We start from the raw sequence: 21,466 nt of genomic DNA, 5'->3' as shown, positions 1-21,466 counted from the left end.
GTGTCACCTCCAGAGCAACGGCTGCGCAGTGGCACGAGAGTGAGGTGGGTTTGAGACAAGCTTGGCCATTCGCTGTCTGACGTGGCTTCCAGTCCGTGTCCCCTCGCAGCCATCGCTGCTGGTGTGTGACCAGCTCAGGTGTCCCTGTCAGTACTGCCTGAAACCCTGCCTGCAGCCAGCGAAGTGGAGCAGTGACTGTGGCACCGCAGAGCATAGCACATTCACCTCCACCCCCTGCCCATGCTTTACAAGGGTTTACTTCACGTGTCAGCCTTTTTTTTTCCACACTATTTAATTTCATGCGCCACCATCAGTGGCCTATTCAATATTAGCTTGAATAATGAGACAGAAATTAAACCAATAGGCTTTGCCTAACAAATGGAAAGGCCCCATCATACAAGGTTAGGCTGCATAAATCAAGGATATCATCTGGTAACCGTGCTGCTCACTGACAGAGGAGAGGAGCAATTACTAAATACAATGTGTAAAACTGAGAAAAGAAGGTCAGGTTTCAGAGGGTCCTGGCTCTTGTTGGAGAGGATCCGTGAAGGAAAGCTGGCAGCTGTCATGCAGCACATGAGCAGCAGCTCCTTCGTGGAGCTCCCTGCCACCCGACCACAGCCCCTGTACCCAGTGGGGCCTGTCCCTGCCGACAGGCGAGGCCCGCAGCCACGAGGAGCATGGTGCTGAGGCTTCCCTGGCACCCAGGCGGCTGAAATCTGGCCTGCCGAGGGTGTTTCGGGTTGCTGGACTGCACCAAGATGCTCAGGTCATCCCAGCTCCAGCAACCGTGAGACATCAGGCACCACAGGAAGAACCTTACTGAGGTGTCAGCAGGACCTGTCTTTCGTTTTCCACCTGTCAGAAAACTTTGTTTTAATGCCTGAAACAGCTGTGTATTCACCACCATTTACCCGTGGGGGAGCCGCAACCCCCTGCCCACACAAACCGGGCCCTCCTGCCCCACGCTTGTTGTGTCAGCGCTCAAGTGCGAAGCGTTCTTGTGGTGAATTCCTCTCGGCGCAGTCTAGGAACACTGCCCGTTCTTGTCATGATTTATAGCCTATGCCATCAATTGACTCATTTCTGAAAGATAAGTGTTTTCCCCTAACAAAATGCACGTTTTCCACTGCCTGGAGGACCCGTGCGGAGCGAGATGCTCTGTCCTGGAGCCGATCGGGTTCCTCTCGCGCTCGGCACGCTGCCAGGGTGACACAAGACAACGAGAAATAAATTGACTCGAAACTTGGCCGGAGTGCACCTTCAAACAGAGGGCTGAAAACTCAGCTTGATTTATTTACAGAGGGGCGAAGGGCGAGAAATGCGATTCCAGTCCCCGCGGTGGCCCTGCCGAAAGGGCCCCCTCGAGGCGGCGGGGACCAGCCTCGGCTGCCGGGGCACCAGCTCCTGCCGAGGGCACCCAGCTCCGGGCTCCCCGGGCCGGGGCCGCTTGCCGAGGCCGCCCCGAGCCGCCCCAGCCCCGGGCCCGGCCGTGTGGGCGCCGCGCAGGCGGCTGCTGCCCCCCAGAGGCGAAGCCGGCCCGGCTCGGGCTGAGGCGCGGCGTGAGGGGCCCTGGCCCTGACTTGGGGACGCTCAGGGTTTCACAGTTTCCGATAACTGCATTTTATTTTCGAAATTCCGAATAAAATCTGTCAGCGGAAAAACTTCCCGCTTTCTGTCTAACCCTGCAGGAGCACAAGAGCTGCAACCAAGAGGGAGCAGCTGGACCCACGCCTTCGCCACGCCAGCCCCCAAGCAGCTCTCACCCTATTTTCTGGTTAATAACACTGGAGGTGCAGAACAAGCAAGGGAAGAAAAGAAACCTCTTCCTACCTTCCATGGGGAGAGCGAACCGAGCCGTGTCACTGCCCTGCACAGAAGTTATTCCCGTGTCCCTGCAAGCCAGCAAACCCTGCCTGGGGCGACCGGGCTCCAAGCCCGCCTGCTTGGCTTTAAGCAGGATCGTGGAGATCCCACCCAGGACGGGGTGGGGAAACCTCGCTGGGAAGAGGGCGAGTGCAGTGCAGTCACAGCCTCTTCCAGTCCCTCTTCACATCTCAGCAGCCTTCGCTCTGCTGTTTGCTTTCCCTTTTCCTCGGCATTCACCAGCGGTTCCTTTGACTGCCATCCCGCAGCAGGCTCAGCAAACACGCTTGCAATGGGGATTGAAAGTGACAGTGCCAAACGTGTGGGTGGTGTGGGCCCTGGCAAGAAATACTGTCAGGAAATAAGTACAGGAAACGTATAGTTTAAATCAGATGCAGGATGGAGAGTCATGAAACGCATAGAGGTACTTGAAGCACTAGAGTTATGACAGTGAGAAATCCTCAATTAACTGGAGAACTGCCCAAGTGAATGAGCTCAGCGCAAAGCACATTGCTGAGTGCTGTTAACGTAGGCATGACCCCCAATACTCAGCTGTATTTTTACCATAGGCAATGGGAAAAATATGCTAAATGTAGTGCTCTTACACTGAAACTGTTTCAAGCAGCAAAAATATATTTTCTTTTAGACAATCTCCACACCAAATTTATTCTGGAGAGAGCAGGCAGCTGATCATGGTTTGAATTTATTTTGCAATAAAACGTCTTGCTGCCTGGTGTATTTGAGCAGGCACTGTTGCACACTTGCAGAGAGGGCTCTGGCTGCAGAGACATGGACACAAAGTGGTGAGAGTGCAGGGCTAGGTCCCACAGCCACCCACCTGGAGTGCTGGCTGGTTTGTGCTTCATCGGATTTTTTTTTGGGGGGGAGAGACCAGAGGATGCTATGAGGACATTTGGGCTTTAATGAGATTATTGCCTTCCATGTGCATTTACTCACAGTTTTGGACCTATTCCCTCTTCCTTTGAGATTTTCTATGTTAAGCCATAAGGCTAGGCATGATTTTCATTAAAAATCAATTTAAAGAAACATAATATCAAAGTATGATAACTCAGCCATTTTTTGAACTATGAGAGAAAGATAAGAGACAAAATGAAGCTGACTCCCTGCCTCGATGCCCTCCCTCAGGCTGTTTAAGCCTCCAGCTCTCATGCTCTGTGGTGCTCAGATTTTTGTCCCACCTTCCAGGGCACTTAGCACCCAGAAAAACCCAGCATCTCCTACAGCCATTCAGAGGGTATTGCCTGCAGGACCCCAGTTAACAACGACTTCAGCTTCTAACATTCCTATGCTGGGCAACATCACTCTTCTAAAAGCCAGAAAAAGCTACCAGCAGCTGGGGCTGCTGCTCAGAGCCAGGCTGCACAGACCTGTGTCTCTCCCCCAGAGAGTCCCTTCTGCCTCCACCTCTTCCTCTCTCGACCCAACCTGATGCTCCAGCAAAGGCCAGCTAAGTAGCTGCCTGCAAGAGGAGAGGGCCCCTGGCCCTTGTCCTGTTCTGAAGCTGTCAAATAGGTTCTTTCTTCTGGAGCACTGTGTCCAGTTTTGTTTCCCCAGTACCAGAGGGACATGAAGCTCCTGGAGAGAGTCCAGTGGAGGGCTGCGAAGATGATTAGGGGACTGCAGCACCTCTTATGAGGAAAGGCTCAGCCAGCTGGGCCTGTTTAGACAGAACCACAAACCGAATACAAGGAAAAAACTTACTGTGAGGCTGACAGAACACTGGAACAAGCTGCCCAGAGAGGCTGTGGAGTCATCTTCTCTAGAGCTATTCAAAACACACCTGAATGTGGTCCCGTGTAATGTGCTGCAGGTGACCCTGCTTAGGGAGGCGGGGTTGGACCAGATGGTCTCCAGAGGTCCCTTCCAACCTCAATCACTTTGTGTTTTGTGATCCTTTCTTTCCTGTCATCTTGTAGGTCTGAATAACTTCAGTGGTGTCTGAACAGAGCAATGGCTCAGCCTAGCAGTCAGACACCTATTGTAACCACCTGTGGTAACCTTCTACAGCTCTTCTTCAAATCATAATGCTCTGCAGAGAGATGGAAAAACATTGACCTTCATCATTGCCTTCTACTAGTCTGTCCAGCAGCACAAACAGAAGAGTGTGAGGATGAAAATATTGCTTGGGAACTCTCTCTCCTATTATGCTCAGCCAGAAAGGGCTGTGCCCTGTGCTCCAAGGGAAGCCAGTCCGTCCTCCACCCGTCTCCTCCCATTCCTCAATGTAATTGAGGAAAAATTCCTCCCATCCAGCTGATATAGCCCTCCCGTGCAAAACTCCCTGCGGTTCCCAATTTCCTAGTGAGCAGCAAGAGCTCAGTGTCCCGGGAAGCCACAAAACACCCTCCAGCTGGGGTCTGCTGCCCTCCATGCCTGGGGCCGGCCTGGTGGGAGCAGTGGCCACGTGTGGCCAGCCAGCCCTGTTCGGGGGCACAGCAGCTGGGGCTGCTGCTAGTTCTGGGTCCTCCCTGGGCTCAACACTCAGCTCCCCTCTCCTCACACTTCTGCTAGCTCAGAATTACCCAATGAGTTGTTTTAAAACCCAAATCCTCAGCTTTTCCTCATGATGTTGGGGCAGGCTGGGAGGCATGGGCACAGTGCACGCTGCCAGGCCATACCCATGCTCAATGTCCCAAGCTGTGCCCCCAAACACTGGCCCAGTCAGCCAGAACACGGCATGAGGCTAGCACCTGGCTGGGCTGAAGCCCTGGGACTCTTCCCACCCGTCCCGTCCCCACAGAGCCCTGGGGACCATCCCCACGCACCCTGCCTGCGCCTCATCCCCAGAGGCTGCCTGACCCCGGGCTCCTTCCCAGCCTCTCTGCACTCTGGGCCCTCACAGGAACAGCAGCAGGATATTTTTAGCCTGTTTACAACGACAGAGCAGTACATTTTGGTGCAGCTCGCAGCCAGCAGTGCTAGCATGAGTGGCCATAGCCAGGGGAGAAGCTGCCAGTGCCCGGGCAGCAGTGTCACAGCGGTGTGCCTGGGGAGGTGCTGGCGCTGGGGGAGGAAGGGGAATCAGGAGGGCACCAGAGCTGGGAGAGGACACCAGGTAGGTTCCTCCTGGCCTGCGCTGGCACCAACATACTGAAGCTCACACAGGAAGACGAGTCAATGCTATCTGCTTTTCTCATTATACTTAGGGTTTGGTGACTAAGAAGTTCCAGACGGCAGGTTCTGGTGTGGACAACGTTATAGTTTCTTCCCCAAATGCCACTTCAGCCCCATGACACCTGCTCTGTTGCATGGCAGAGCAGTAGCTGGTGTTCAGCACTCTTCCCTGCTGCCTGCATCTTCCCAGCCTGACCCTGTCTTTCTCCCTAAAGCTAATGAAGGTGCCTTCAGGCTTTCCAGCCATGTACACACCAGACCTGCTCCACTCTGCAGCCAGGCCCCCTCAGGCCATTGCTTGCTCTTCTTCATGGAGCCCTTGGCAAGAGGAGAAGCAGCTGTACTGGAGTTCTTACATGTGGTGCAGAACAATAAGTACTATCTGTGGCTTTGCCCCTTATATTTAGCAAAAATACGTCCACGCTGTCTTCTCACAGCCCAGCACAACTTGGGTGCAACTCAGTTCTGGAAGGTCACCCAGGTCAGGAGCCAACACAAGATGGATGGTTCATCACAAAGCAGGCCCAGCACAGCGCTGAGTGTTCAGATGCAAGCCCAGCAGGGGGCGATCTGTACAGGCAGGGAAAAGGCGTCTCAGAAGGGGCTGAGGCAACAAAAATCCAGCTCAAACCATGAGCTGTACCCCTCCAGCTCAGAACAAGACTCATGTTAGTTCCACAAGCCATGGTTCAGGCCCAACCCCCCTGGGTGAAACCAAGACCATCTGCTGGTGGCAGATGACCAGTTCCTGCTGGCCGTCTCCCAGCAGAGACAACTCGAGGGCAACATCACAAGTAGGACTTACGGCAGCAGCCAGGCTCCGAGGGGTGGAGGAGCTCAGAGGGGCTGCGGCTCAGAAAGGACAGGGACAGCTTCGGCAACCAGGATGCCCTCACTGCAAATGCCCCGTGTTGTGGCACACGAGAAGGGAAACACGAGAAGGCTGGGGATCAGTCATCAGCTGTCACAGACCAAGGAGATGGCTGTGAGTGATCACCAGCTGCCCAGCTGCACTGGCATGTCCCCACAGGCTGGGGGCCTCACCCTTTCACACCATGCTGAGGAGACCCCAGCAAGCTGCTGCCCCCGGCAAGGGCTGGGGATGCCCAGGGCTCTGCTTGCCCCATCACTTGTGCCTGTCGAGGTCAAGTTCTCAGTTCCTGCCAAAGAAAACATTATGCTTTTTTAGGGTCACCTGTTTCCTTATGATTTTACAAGGCAGTGTATCAGAATGCTTCCCGCAAAGCAATCCCTGGCACCCATCCCACCTGCCCATTCCTGCTAGGATGTGCCCTCTTGCCGGCAGCTGATGGAGCGTGGCCGAGCCGCCGCCCGCAGCGCTGCTCCTGCTGTGCACACAGCTAACACCTGCCCTGCGAGGCACAGAGCCAGCCCTAGAGGGCATCAAAGGGTGCAAAGTCCTTGCACTTTGGAATCACAAAGGTTAGGATTTGCTCTAGCTCTTCGTGGTGCGATCAGAGCAGCTGCAGGTTTTGTGCAAGCAGACAGAACAGTGGCTAAGTGCAGACCTACAGCTGAAGGATGACCTTTCTTAAAAAGGGGTTGGCTTGCCCCAAGCTTTGGTTTAGCCTCTTGGTTGTAACAAATCCACTAATACTCCTTAGGGAATGTCAGCAGAACGAGCCTGGTCACAGCTTTGCTCTGCCTTCACGCCCATCCTTGGGCCCTCCTGCATCCTGCAGTTGTCCTTTGTTAACCTGGTATTGCTCTATCAGCTACAAACTGCCACTAAAAGCTTCAGAGTTCAACTTAAAGATAACCTAAGCATTGCCTTCCAACGCTGGGCTGCCTGCAGTAATGGCTTGCAGGACACAACAGTGCTCCTCACACCAAGAGGTGCTCTAGAAAGGTTTTGCTCCACTGTACCTGGGTTTCTCCAGAACTTCTGCACTGACTTCACTCTGAAACTCTGCCACACCTGAAAGCAAAGCTCTGCAAGAAGCTTCATGCATACACCTACCACATGTTCTTCATTGCCCCCAAGAGCATATGTATTTTTGTCACAATTACTGAGTTTAAAGTCCCCAGAGCAACACGGGCTTCCAGCAACACAGCTGTTCCCTACAGGGGTTTTGTTTAGCATGCACTGACTTCATCCTGCCCCACAACTCTCACACTTCCCTCCCCAAGCGACGGGCTAGCAGAGTGTTTGTCTGCACACTGACGACTAATTTCTCAGAATGTGAGTTACTGCTCTGTTCTCCTGAGCTTTTTATGTGTCATTATCCTAAAGCTGCTATCTCAGAGAATATTCCTTCCTTTACTCAGGCTTACTTCTAAGCTTCTCTTTGCAGCTGCTCGTGGTCATACGGCTTCAATAGTTACTCGTGCACCTTGAGAAGAGGCTGCAGGGCACTGCAAAGCTTCTCCTGTCGCACACATGCCCGACATACGGACACACCAAGTGTCACGGATAGGGCTGGGACTGCTCCAAATGAGTGTCACTGCACAGATCACTGCCAAGCAGTTATACTCACGATATAACAGTTCAAATTTGCTGTAGGGTACAGGCACCTTCATATTTTAAAAGTCTACGAAACTTCAGCCAAAGCACAAACTTAAACACTGAAAGCTAGAAATCAAATTCTAGGTAGATGTGAACATTTGCAGCTCTGTGTACAAACCATCAGTCCAAAACTCCTCCTTGTTCCCACTGAAAAAAATGTCAGGCAAACACCTTAATGCAACACACCAGCACAGCGCTCAAGGTAGCAGCATTTAAGAGGAGCACCCTTGCCAAAAAAGTAGACCTATTTCCATTCCTATGGAAGTGGAAATTCCTGTGGTTCTATAAAGACCGCAGCCCAGATGCTTCATTCCCACCAGCACAGGATTCAAACCCCTTCGGACTGACTGACCTGCGAGGCGTTTTTCTCTGGTGCTCCTCCAGAAGACGTCCCACGCTCTGCTGGCCGAGTCCCTGCCGTGGTCGCTGAGGGCTCGCCGCAGGCGCTGCCTCCCCGGCTCTGCCATGCCTGGGGGGCTCCAACCTGCACAGATCAGCAGACTCCAGAAGAAATTGCAGCAGGTTAGGACCAAAGCCCGGCTGTTCTCCTGGCTTTTGCCTCTTCAGCTGGCCTAGAAAGGTTTCCATGCAGGAGAAGCCAGCAGTTAACGTGATGAGCGTCCTTCCTGTGGGGAGGGGGACAAGCACCCCCTGCCACCCCGGGCTGGCTGCACTGGGGGGCCGTGGCACCCACCCCGGAGCACTGCATGGCTCTGCAGCTCCACCCCTGTGCCTTATAAACAGCCAGCTCCCTGCCATGCAGGGCAGTAAACACAGAGTGAGGCTACGCAGCATCTCCTGGAGCGGGGACAGGATTTCAGACAAGGCTGTAACTCTGCATTCCCTGCTGAGTGGGTAACAGCTTCCTCACCGCCGTGTCCTCTGAGCTCTGCGTGCTCAGGCGCGTGCCTGCCATCTCCTTTACCAGCAGGCAGTTGCTTATTTTATTTGGTATGTCTTTTTTTTTTTTTTAATATATAATTATTTTCACAGAACAGCCTGGTCTAGAGGTGGATTTGGATGCTTCTCCTGTGGCATGGGATTAACCTGCAGGAAGTTTTTATGTAGAGCCTGTTCAAAGAAAGAAATCTCCAGGCTGTCCGGCATTACCCAGTCACTGATGCACTTGCTGCCTCTATAAAGGGGGGATTGGTTAATGCTGGGGCCTCACTGCCTTATTTATTTACACAAGCACAGGCTGGCTGTGAAGCAGCAAGGCATGGGAAGCCCATCTTCCCAGAAAACACAGCTCCCTGCCAGCCTCCCCCGCAGGGCGCCCTGCTCTCTGCCTTCAGGACAAACTCCAGACCAGGGCTGACCCCGCCGGGCACCAACACGGGGCTGGGAAGCAGTGGGGGTAAAGGGAAGGCACATGAAAACCTCAGTCACTTCTCTGTCAGGTATGGGCCTGGGAACAGTGCTCACAGAAATGTTTTTGGACAAGCAGGGGCCAATTTAAGTTTGCTCCCCCTCTGGGGAGGGAGACTGAAGCAGCTTTGTAACAGACACAAACACCCAGCACATAGCTCTGTATCAGTGCAGCTCCTTGGCAAAATCCAACCCAAACAAGAATATAAATTAATGGGGAAAGAACACAACTTGACTACAAATGATTGCTAGTGCTACATGTGTGCTTTACACCTCCCCATTCCTCTTTCTGACAGCAGCTTTGGGCCTGGTGTCTCAGAGGAATAAGCTGCGATGGTATTTGTTGGTGAGACAACTGATTGAGGTAACTTAATTAACGTCCCTCAGCAGATGGCAACCTGAGGACTGGAGACACAGCTGACAAGGGGCACGGCCACCACGTGGAAGCCGTGAAGTCAGGGCTGTTCCTGCTGCCTTGCAGCCCTGCGCTTTCTGCTTCCATCTCCTGCACAAAGCCGCAGCCACGCCGTGACGGCCTCTTCCCCGGAGCACTGCTTCCCTAGAAAATGAACCACGTGAGAGCACAGAGCAGCCACATGTCCTGGCTGGGAGGCACAAGCACCTGCCTGGCAAATCACCCCAGGTGTTTTCGTGCCTTGATTCTTACAAACCAAACCCTTGGGTTAACGTTTCCACACAAACCAAACTCTTGTTGCCAGCGTGCTCCCCAATACTACTTAGCAGGAAGAAATGTTAGTTCCTTTGTGTCCTGTCCAGAATTAAATTGGGCCTACCAAGGGTGATGCTGTACTTTTCTTTCCCTAAAGAAATTTGGATGGGTCTCAGAGAACAGGAGACCACAGAGGCTAAGGGAGAGGAAATTTGGGGTTGGGGCATGGAGAAGGGAAGAGGAAACAGCTGGAAGCCACCTACAAGAAGGTGTCTCCACAGAAGTGATCAAGTCTTTGGTAGTCACTTGCAATTTCATGGTGATGTAAAGAAGAAAATCTGTTCAATAAAATGAAAAAATGAAGAATGAACAGTGAGGCTATTCATATAAAGGAACTGAAGTGCTTCCTGTTGTCTCAGACGTGACCCTAGGCTAAAACAGGATGTATGCTAAAAATAAAGCTACAGCCAGGAAAAAGCAAAGCTGTTCCACGTTCTTAGAAGCTGCTCACATTCACATCTCTGTCTTGGGACTGCTGCAAGGGCTGAAACATTTCTGGAAGCACCAGACCATCTCGAGATGAAGCAAACATCCTTTGTCAGCAGATGCAGTTAGGAAATTTTGGCCTTTTTACATTTCCCAGAACGTTAAAATATCAGATTTGAACAACACCAGCAAGCCAAGAACCAGTCATTACAGCCACTGCGAAAATAATCTGAACACGGCCGTGGTACTGAAGGCCAACACACAGCTATTCTCACGTACCATTTAGCATTTCCCTCGTGGAGACCTTGAGCATTTGTGCATCTGGATTTCATCTGCATCCAAGCGAGACTGCGGGTGGGTGATTTCTTAAGCCTGAGCTGGCTGCAGCTGGTAATGATGTATTTTGATACTGCTGGTCTGCATTATCTCACAAATATTTTCAGGGGTGTGTGAGCATGTGCATACTGTTAGAAAAGATAATTAATGACGTAACAGTGAAGTTTAAACTCGAGTGATTTTTTTTTTCCCCAAAGAGACAGCTTTATTAGCCAGCACCGAAGAGTATTTATTCACTGTTGAGTAAAAACACACAGGTTGAAGATAAGCAGCTTATCGTTCAGGCAGCAGCCTCCTGCAGCACTCAGGGCATGCTGTCAGAGCCAGCCAAGAGACGTCCTGTGCCTGCACCTGCAGCCAGACCAGCCCCCGTGCCCTCCGGACAGCTGATTCCATTTTGCTACCTGGAGAAACCCCAAGGCCAGGTGAGAGCATCGCACCTGGCCACCCATCTGCCACAAGGGCCCAGAGACCCTCCGTGTCCCTCCCGAAGCTGAGCAGGGCCTCAGCCCCTCTGTGCCCTCCCATCAGCAGAGAGCTGCCCCCAGGGCAGCGGCTGCCAGCCTGGGGATGCTCTCAGGGAGGCCGTGGTCCATGTGGGATTCATTTCTGCACGTGTGTTTGGACAAGTACTGCAGAATCACTGACATCTCTTAGGCTCGTGCTTGTTGAGTTTTAGAATTTAGACCGATATTTCAGACCTCAAGATGAAAATCCCAGAAAGAGCAGCCCAGCTTCTGACAAAAAGCTTCCAACAGCAGAGAGGAGCTGAATATTGCTGACAGCCCCCTCTATTCCAAGAAAGCAAGTACATCCTCGATCTCAAATCCTGGATCTTAAAAATAACAAATTTCCCAGCTTGTACTAATTTCAGTCATTAGTGTATTTTCAATAAGCCCATTTCAGTGTCTGGTTTAAGCAGTGTTTCTTCTCCCCAACTTATTTCCGACTTAGAAGCCCTTAATGCAGTTCAAGTCTTCTGGGTTTTGTTTAGAGATATGCTTGAAATGGGATTTTCTCACCATTTCCCCTTTCTTCATGCCAAAAGAATCTGTTCCCAATGGAGCTCTTCTGAGCTGAGGTCATCCAAGCAGATTTTCAAACTTGTCAGATATTGTTCGTTACCAACAAACATCTTTATTTGTTCACAGTGCACTATAAACTGCTGTGAGGTGTCCCATAGCACTAGCAGAACTCAGCGCTTCGTAGCTGTAGAGAGGTTTTTGAACCCGGAGATCTGTGTGTGCCCCTGTCCTCCCAGAAGTGGCCTGGGGGCAGTCGTAGCGGGGCGAGACAGGGGCACGGCGGGGCCGCGGGTGCCCCCAGCAGCGGGGAGGGGGCTGAGCAGCACCGAGCATCAGGACCTGAGCAGGGCGGCAGTTTCGAGGAGCTGGGATGTTTAACACTTCCTTGCCTGCAAAATTCAGCTCTCTCAAACATTAAACACCAATGTAAGAGTTTTTCTATCCCTGGCCTGTGTCTAACAGCTCAGGCTGTTGTTTCCCACAGCAGAGCACACCGGGGAGCAGTCTCCCTCCCAGGGGGAGTTTCTCACCCGGTCAGATATCCCTGGTCAGTATTCAGACTGCAGAGCAAACCCACCATCCATAGCCCATGCCATTAGCAAACAGCACGGTGGTGGGAGAGCCTCTACCCCTCCCACCACAGTCCTGTTCCTCTGTCCCAGACGGCAACAGGGACAGCACCGCTTTCCTCCTTGAGAAGAGTTCAACCAAGATTTTAGGATTAATTACATAAGGAACCAGGTGCAAAGAGTACCAGGGTTTGGTACAAAAACCAAATTCCTCTTAATGAAACCATGCTTCCAGGAATACCAGCCTCAGCCTCTCCTTCCACCCTCCGCATTTTCAGGTCCTCCTTCGGCCATGAAGCTGTGAGTATTTCTGTACAGCACCAACAATTAGAACTGCACAAGGACGTGCCCACAGAATGGCACAGCAAGAAGTTACGATTCAGGTGGGGCTGCTGACTATGCGGCTTAAAGAGCATCTCAAATTATCCTATCTATTAGTCCTGGGGAAAAAATACAGTCCTCTTATGGATGAAAGTCTCCAGGCAGCCAGCTGATAGGATATGGCTATAGAAGGAAACAAAAAACAAAGTCACAGGAGTTTCTAAAATGCAAGAACTGGAGAGCTGGAGCATTTCTTTGGATCAGACATGGGCCTGGTGGTAAAGTCTCTGTCACACAAGAGACTTCAGGATGTCCATTGGTAAGGATGAACAGAGAGAAAACATCACCAGAGTACATGAGAGAGGTGACAACGCAGAGGTTACAGCTCTCGCTAAGGGCCAAACCAAGCCAGGCTCCTGTAAGAAATGCTAACCCAGACATTACATATAGGCAAGATGCAATTTTCCCTCTTTGGCAGCTGGTAGGAGATCAAGGCAGCAAACATCTGGCCCATTTCCAGGGAGTGTACCTTTCAAGCACCAACCCCTGCAAGAGCTTAACTGTTTGTTGTTTGTACTACAAAGCTTCATTTAACAACTTTTGTGAGAAGTTGTTGAAATTGATGGAATTACAGTAGCTCATTGAAGCCATGGCCCTTGCTTGATGGACAACTGATTGCTCATTTTTTAATCAACTCGTTATTTTGTCACTCAAGCTAGGGGTTTATCGTTAAACAATAACTTGTCATATAGGTTATTTAACCTTTTACTTTACCCTACTTGTTCTGTGGAACATATGAAAGCTTTACATCAGGATAAGAGCAGACAGCCTTCCCGTAAGGCTGGGAGCCTGTGCCAGCACAGGGATTTTCACGCTATTTTAAGCATTTACAAGTTGTCTCAAGCCTTAAATGATAAAAACATCAAGCAGTGAGAGTGCACTGAACTCAATATTTTGGTGTTCAGCCAGTCTAGCGGGAACACGATAGTGCAAATATTTAAATAAAAGCACCAGCTGGAGGCATTTCCTTCAGCTGCTGCCATGAGGCATTAACTGGGTGTTAACCAGAACCGCTGTATTTGTATGAAGGCGAGACCAAAGAGCTGCTGCCCTAGAAGGAAAGGTATTAGCTGCAGACAGGGCGTCTTTATGATGAAGGAACACAGATCTGCTTCAGTAACAGAACCAAGACCGAAGGTGACAACAGATAACTCTGAAGAACCAATGACAGGTTTTACTGAAACAATTTAGAGTGCTAAGGAAGGTTTTGTTTGGCCTAAATCATTAAAAAACACTTCTTCAAGCAGTTTTACTTCAATAATTCACTTCATCACTCTGCCAAGGACCAGGACCATGGGGAGGAGAAAAAGGCGCTGCCCAGGGTCATGGCAGAGCACTTTGCATCGCTGCAACACCTCCCAGCCACACTTTCAGCACCACGTATCACGACAGGCTAGCAAGTGCTTTTATGGGCACTGTTAGACAAATAATTAGTACAGGATGCTCTGAAACACGTGCCACGCCAATCACACAGGGCACTGGAGGGCGTTCAGTCCCTGTGCTGGCGCTGGGTGGCACCGCTCGCCCCTTACAAATCACGTTCCCACCTCAGCCCCTCAGCCCCCCTGCACCTGGCTGCAGCCCGGGACCACAAGAAGCAGTGAGCTTGGGCTGGGCGAGACCAAACCCAGAGAAATGCTCAGGGGCCTGATGAGTGCTGGCTTGTGCTCACAGCCAGGGCCAAGTGGAAAAAATGCAGCGCTGCAGGCACTAAATCCACCTGACACCTACACGGCTTTGCAGCAGTGGCACGGGACTCCTGCAACACAGCATTGCCCCAGCCGTGTCACACAGAGGTGGCTTGGAGGGAATTTAGTGGTGCTGCCTGCTAGCAGCAGGGACCAGCAACAAGGCTGGAAAGCCTTCACGTGCTTGTGGTGGGTTTCAAGCATGTGCTGCTGGGACGTGGTCTCTGCAGCAAGTGACTCTTACACAGCTGTCCACTCTGGTTGGAGACACAGAAAACCAGTAATAACTTCAAAAAAGGGAGAGAAAAGCTGAGTAATTTTGTCCTGATAATTCTGGAAAAGTGTCTTAAGGGCAGTGTTTCCCTAGAAATAGCTGGCTTGGAGAAAGCCACCTCCTCCTTCCCCTACCCGAAGTGTTTTGGCGGGAAAATAGAAGAGATTTTGCCTGTACCCATTACATACCCCAATACCCGTCAACCCCAGGAACATCCCCAGTCACAGCTACAAAACCATCCACATGAGGACACAGCCTGTTTCCTATCAGGAACCAGGACCCAGGTACTTCTGCTCATAACAAATAAAGAGGACAAGATTCAGAATTTTCAGTGAAGTGTAAACTTTGTGCATTTGTATATTAGTGAACATACAGTGAAGCCAAGTATCAGGTTACTGTAATAAATCTCAACTTTAAATCAACAACAAGGTCTAAGCATTAAGTGATTCTAGTCTGAAGAATAAAGCTTATGATTTTTCTAAACTCAGTTGCCAGCAGAATTTCATTTAATTACAGAAAAAAGTCCCATTTAACTCAGAATGCAGAAGGCCATTCATGACTTTGTACAGCAGCAGCTGAGTATGAGGCAGTGTGGCTGCTAAGAGCCCCAGCTATTTCTGATGCAGTAGCTATTTAGAGAAGTTGTGTTAAACCCACCTGACACATGTCAATGTCATTAAAGTCACATCTTCAAAGGCTGCACATTAGGAGATTGCACCAGAGCCCAAACTAGCTTCCTGTTGAGCAGCTAAACAAACAAGATAAAATAGAGTGGTTTAAAAAGGTGTTAAGTAACTCTGGAGACTACAGAGCTCATGCAATCAGCCTGGGGCTCACACCCCAGGTCAGACCTTTGCTGTTGCTGGATGAGGGCAGACTGATGTTTTGGATGACAACCGGACAAATTCGTTGTAAGATTTCCACAAATATTTCAGAGATAAGCAGCAATCCAAGTAATCCAATAACCAGCAATGCCCAGCAGTCCAAGCTGAGCTGCCCTAGAGCTGGATGACCTTTGCATGTTTGTTGTTTCCCATGGGGTAGAAGGCACCCAGGGCACCGTGACACACAAGGTTGGGGAAAGTCTTTCTGATCTGCAGAGCTGCTCCATGAGGTACGAGGGAGGCTGAGCTCTCGTGGCGCTGACCTGGAAGAACAGGAGCAGTTAGAGCAGAAGCTCGTCGCTTGGCTGCCCGGGCTGCCCAGCCACCTGCAGCGTGCTGCAGCCTTCTGAGCGATGGGAGAAGCAAAGCTTTGTGAAGCATCTCAGCCCACTTCTGTGTGGACATCTCTAGATGACATCTCAAAGCTTCAACAAACTGAGCATCATGAGCAGGCCATTGCCCCATGAAAGCTAAAAAAAAAAAAAAAAAAAAAATAGCAGAAACAGAATGCTACCAGGTAGGTCATCCAGAGCAGGCTGCAAGTTACCTGATTAAAACAGACATTTCATTTTCCAATCCTTACTTATTAAAAGAAAGTTTAAAAACTGAAGGCACTTTTTCCAGCAAGGTACCCAAAGATTCTCCATAGCTAAGTAGCAGGGAAAGCAGAGTCCAGAGCTGAAGTAATGATTTATTTATGATTTATTGAATAAGACACTCTTAGTTTCCCAAGAGACTGTAAAACAAGGACAATATTGTACCAAGATATAGCTTTAGTTTTCATAGTCAAATAAGTGATCTGTAATCTTATATCAGGCTAAAAATGACAGCTGAGGAGGACCACCACATCTCTGAAAACAGAGAATGAAAAGCCAAGAAGCACGCTCTTGGAGCCTGCAAACAGATGCAGCCTTTGATTGCAGCGCTGTCGTACGTGTGGGAGTAGGACAGGGGAAGACAGCAAACTCAGAGTTCTTCAGACAAGGCAGATATCTGAATGAAATCACGAATGATACTATGATTATTTGAAATACGATTCTAGTTTAAGTGGCAAATGTTATTTCAACATGCCTGTTTTCAGACCTGTTGAAAGAACTATTAAGAAGTCTCTTCAAGAGTGCTGGATTTTATTTTTATTTTTTTTCTCTGGCAACTTTTCAGGGCCCGCCACAGTGTCTGGGCAAGAGGCTTTCTGGGCACGATTTGTTTTTGATACATTGTTTCGCCTTCTGATTCAGAGAAGTCTGTTCCAAATCCCCAAATCTAGTAACTAAAGGTAGTGGAGTGTTAATCAAATATCACCCCAGGTGACCAAAGCCTTCCTGTGCCATCAGAGGGCTTTCTAACACAACAATTTTTTCTGATGTTGAGCAGCACGTCCTAAACACAGAGCCCACAAACTGAAGCACGACTTCACCTGCAGCATCGGCTCTGCTAGTTCAGGTAATCCCTGCTTCAGTGCTTCACCTTCCAAGAAGCAGAGCTGTAACCTTCCCTTCGGAGCAGCCTCACCGGTTTGCGCTCACTTCTTGCAGTAGCAGGAACACGAGAAGCCCTACAAACCGCTCCAACAAGTCCCGCAGCAGCCGTATGAGCCTGCCAGCACTGAAGAGAAATGAAACATGTTTGAGTCGCTTCACATTTCAGATCTGATGCTCATGAGCAGGCTCATTAATGAGCACACGCTGCCGTTCCCACAAGCGAGGTCACAGCACCCCATGCACTCACCTGCCCCGAGCCCCAGCACCTGCAGAAGTGCTCCCAGGGGTTGGATGAACTGTGGTTTAATGGAACTGCACCAGCCTGTTGGGAACTGAGCTTAGAACCAGGCTGAGATGGTTTCACTTCTTCAGTGGGGTCAGAACCCCAAGGAAGCCCACCTGGAAGCACCGCTGCTGCCGAAGGAGCTGAACTGCATCTAGCCGGTGGCAAGGGGAGAGCCCCAGAAGCCAGCACAAAGCAGCAGATCCCACCTACAGCGGCTGCAGCAGGTTTGGATTTCCTTCCTCGGGAACAGCTGGATCTACCTCTGTCACCAGAGATGAGAAATGAGCAAACTTTCAGGGAGAAGCTCTAAAACTGGGGCTGTAGCTGTGACCTCAATTGCAAATGTGTTGCTTGGAAATAGAAAAAAATAAAAATCTGTTCCTTGAGTTGTTTGGTAACTTCTGGAGAGAATTATTAGATCTGCCAAGAGGCCTGCAACCAATCAGCGTGGGCTCCAGGAGACGTCTCCATACACAAAAGCACCCAGGGCTGATCCCACCTGGATTCACCATTCCTGTTCCAGAATCTCGCAGCTTCAGTCCCAGACATCAGTACCGGTCACCACCTGCACAGGTGATGAAAATTCAAAGTAAAACAGAGAAACAAAAAGCTCTCAAACTCAAACCAGCAGGCTTGCACCAGAAGCTCTGTGTTTCACGACAGAGGCGGTCGCTGTTTGACCGAGCTTCTCCCTCTGGGAGCCAGCTCTAAACAAGTGTCATCACCAGGGCTGTGGCAGCAGCTTCTGCAGATTTTCTGCCAGCAGTGAACGCAGACGAGACGGGTGTTGCTGTGAACGCCGGGGCAGCTGCACAGGTCTCAGCGTGGTCAGCTCAATTCCAACAGCCCCTGAGTTCCTGAGGTGGGGTGATACCTTCAGAGCACAGTGAGTGGCAGCTTCCCTTACAAACTGGGTGCCATCAAATACCCCAGACTGAGAGATGAATCAATTGCAATTCTAAAATAAATAGCTTTAATGGCCAAAAGAGACCAGGTTATTAGATGTTGAACACCTGCAAATCCCATGGTACCAACAGACAGCATGGAGCCTCACAGCTCCTGACGGTTTTGTTTGTTTGTTGTTTTTCCTTATCCTTCCCCATAAGAACAGGCACACCCTACTCTTGGAATATTTTTGCACGCTGTTAGCTCAATGGCTTGCCTTTCATGAAAGGTAAATCCTTTGCTGGAGCTTGTCTTTAACCCAGGACAAAAGGTAACAGCAATGTATCTGGTGGAAAGGGGCAGGTTTGTGAGCCCAGCACTGGCCACGTCAGAAGTCCAAGGGCTCACTTAGAACAGGTCAGCATTCCCCACGCCTCGCCTGCAACTCTCCAGCAGTTACCTGAGAAGTCTTTGTTACGGAGTCAGCACAATCAGAAACGCCTTTCCCTCTTAACCATAAGGTACTGATGTAAACACTTGTATTTACTGGTGTAAACACTTCCTACACGTTCCCTGGGAAATCTTATCTAATAAGAAATGACATCAGTCACTCCCCACAGACAGCGAAACAGAAAAAATCCTGCTGTACAAGCACACAGCTAGATTACAGCAGGCACAACGGGGCGGTTTGCATCTCTGGGCATGGCGGGGCTCTGCGATGGGCGGGCAGCCTTCCCCACACCGCCTGGGGCCCGTGCAGGAAGGTGAGGAGAGCCCCTCACAGACAGCGGGCTGATCTCCAAGCTAATCAGACATAAAGCTGTAGATCTTGGGTAAGATTTTAAATGAAATTGTTCCTCACGTGAAATGTAACTTCGTGAGAATCAGTGTTGCAGACACGCGATTGTCCCAGAAAGAGGTCTACTCCTCAAAATGAGAGGGCGCTGGATGCTGTGGTTCCTGCTCTCATGAGCCAGGTGACTGCCAGGGAAGCACGAGCCCCGGCGGGACCTTGCTGGGAAATTCATGCGAAATCCCTGCCTGTCGTTGATTGTGATATAAAACCGATAAGGGACCATAAACTCAAAACAAAGTCAAACACTACACGTGACATCAGCACTGGGTCCCGGCCAGGGACACTGACCTAGGGTGCATTTACAAAAACAGCGAGCAATTTGCTGCAACCAGTTTCCGTGGTAACGCCTCTCCCCTACATCCCCAATGCCACAGAGTTTGGTACTAGGTCTGCACACAGTGCAGAGCTCTCCTTTCACTTCTGTGCCAACACCACCTGCTCCCCTGCTGCTTCCCACCTCGTATTCCTCTGCTGCCTCCCGGTCCTGAAAGTCAGCCTCTGGCCGGAGCTCAGGGCCATTTGCCCTGACACCGCTCACCCCAGCACGCGGGTCTTCAGCAGGACCCCACGGCAGCGAGGCGCTCCCCACAGCCCAGGGAGGCAGCTGAGGGGCACCGAGCTGGCCGGGTACGCGTGAGGTGTGGGAGCAGACAGGCTCTGAGGGCAAGGACGGAGCTGACCACAGCTGCTGGCAGGTCACGGCCCAAAAGGAAGGCATCCTGGTGATGGAAGGAAAGCAGATGTCAGGGCCAACCTCAAGAAGGTGCACGTGGGGCAGTACAGGTTGTTCAGCCTCAGCACTGACCCGGGAAGGCTGTGGAGTAAATCCTCCTGGAGGAGGCATCCCCGCACACAAAGGACACGGGAGCGATGGGGAGCAGCACGCCTTTACCAGGGGCAAACTCTGCCTGACCAACCTTGGGGCCTACCCTGGAAAAAGAGCAGTGCCTGTTGTTTACCTTGGCTTTCGAAAGGCCTTTGGTTATAAGCAGATCAGAGATGATGCCAATCTGGTGAAATACAGTGAATAGGTGCTCAACAAGGGGGGAAACTGGCAGAACCAGCACTCCAACAGCTGTGACTTGCAGCACAGGAACAACTCAGTTTGATTTGCAAGTATGAATCCTAAGTGCTTACTCTGCCTCAGTTCCACATGGGCCGCAGGCCATTTACCTTCCAGGTCTTGCAGAGTCTGGAGTTTGGCTCTCGAGCTTCACCCCTGCTATTTCTTCCCTGTCAGTAGATGGAACTTATTTCATCAGCTGCTTGAAACATGCCCTTTGTCAGCTTGGATCCTCTTTCACTGGGGTCTCATTGTGCAAAGGCAGGCTGGAATACTTCCCCTGGGCATTGCGTAAGCTATTTTAGGGCAGAGAAGTGATACGTCTCCTTTATCACTATGCAAAAAGAAAAAAAAAAAAAAAAAGCAAAGCCACCTAATGCAGAATGCTGCAATAAGCCATGGCCCAAAGTTTTTCTCAACCAACACTGCTTGCACCAGAATCAAAGTGTAGAGAGGGTGAGGTGCTCGTATACCACAGAGGCATCTGCCCCACACATCAAAACTTGAGGAGCTGAGGCCTCTCAGAGCAACACTTCCTTTCTGCATGGCATAACATTTATGTCCTTCACAGGAAAGGCACTTCAGTGCTGTGCCCTATAAAAGGGATTTTTACCTACAGAAAGCTCACAGTGCTGCCTGACTTCTGATGTTTTGGAATTGCCTGATCTTGTGCTTTTAGGATGCAGAGCTTAAAGACTGACCAGCACTGATGGACACCAACGCCTTCAAAAGCAGTTTCCCAGGGGACCTTGCTGACTAGTGCCCTGAGCAGCCTGAAGTCTGATTTCCCCATATCCAGGGCTGAAGTTTTGGTGGCAGTTTTCCTTCTGTCACCATAAATTCTAAACTCAACCACTTCATGGTCACTATGACTGAGACAGCTGCCAATTGCCACGTCTCCCACAAGACCCTCTCTCTGTTCTCCAGCAACAGATCAAGGAGGGCACCTTTCCTAGTTGGCTCCCTTAGCACCTGCACCAAGAAGTTATCATCTAGGTGCTTTACGAACCTCCTGGACTTCCTTGTGTCAGCCATGTGGTGATCCCAGTTGTCTGGCAAGTTGAAATCCCCCATAAGTACAAGGGGAGTTGATCTTGAGGCATCTCTCACTTCCGCAAAGAATAATTCATCGGCTTTCTCATCCTGGCTGGGTGGTCTGTAATAGACTCCCACTACGACATCCCTCTTATTTGTTCGTCCCTTAGTCCTTATCCAGAGGCTCTCAACTTTGCCATCACCAACTTGAAGTTCCACGCAGCCCGGCCCATGCTTCACATACATCGCCACCCCACCACCTCGCCTACCATGCCTGTCCCTCCTGAAGAGCCTGCAACCATCTATTGCAGCACACCAGCCACAGGACGCATCCCACCAGGTTTCACTTATGCCAATGATGTCGTAGCTGTGGGACTGGGCCAAGACTTCTAGCTCATCCATTTTATTCCTCATACTGTGTGTATTTGTGCAGAAGCACTTAAATGCGCCTCCCTACACACAGCACTTCGTGGAGCTCTCACACAACTGCAGCGGGAAGCAGTTTAGGAGCCCAGCTGAAATGCAAGCTAGCTCCCAGTACAAGGTAGCATAGTACACTCAAAGAAACGAGTCACATTTCTGCATTAAACAATTGTAATCCAAACTAACCGTCAACCCACAAACTTTTAAAAGAACCTGTGTATTTCTTGC

General features: G+C 50.6%; 1 protein-coding gene across 6 annotated transcripts in view; it reads right to left on the bottom strand.

The window, feature by feature from the left end:
* LOC101800452 (rho GTPase-activating protein 7) overlaps positions 1 to 8,088 on the bottom strand; it is a 53,200-nt gene extending 45,112 nt beyond the window's left edge. For 3 of the 6 annotated variants that reach the window (XM_072023546.1, XM_072023548.1, XM_072023547.1), the window contains exon 1: positions 7,881 to 8,066. In XM_072023546.1, the coding sequence (XP_071879647.1) occupies positions 7,881 to 7,995 (115 nt within the window). In that variant the 5' untranslated portion in view covers positions 7,996 to 8,066. Of the gene's footprint in view, positions 1 to 1,833; positions 2,065 to 3,588; positions 3,662 to 7,880 lie in introns of those variants that run through there. The other 3 variants (XM_038186279.2, XM_072023553.1, XM_072023549.1) reach the window with 3 other exon arrangements.
* Positions 8,089 to 21,466: the final 13,378 nt, after the last annotated feature.

Source organism: Anas platyrhynchos, chromosome 14 (assembly GCF_047663525.1).
Source record: "Anas platyrhynchos isolate ZD024472 breed Pekin duck chromosome 14, IASCAAS_PekinDuck_T2T, whole genome shotgun sequence".
In the NCBI taxonomy this organism is placed as follows: Eukaryota; Metazoa; Chordata; class Aves; order Anseriformes; family Anatidae; genus Anas; species Anas platyrhynchos.
Note: the sequence above shows the minus strand (reverse complement) of the source record. Positions and strands in the feature narration are given on the sequence as shown.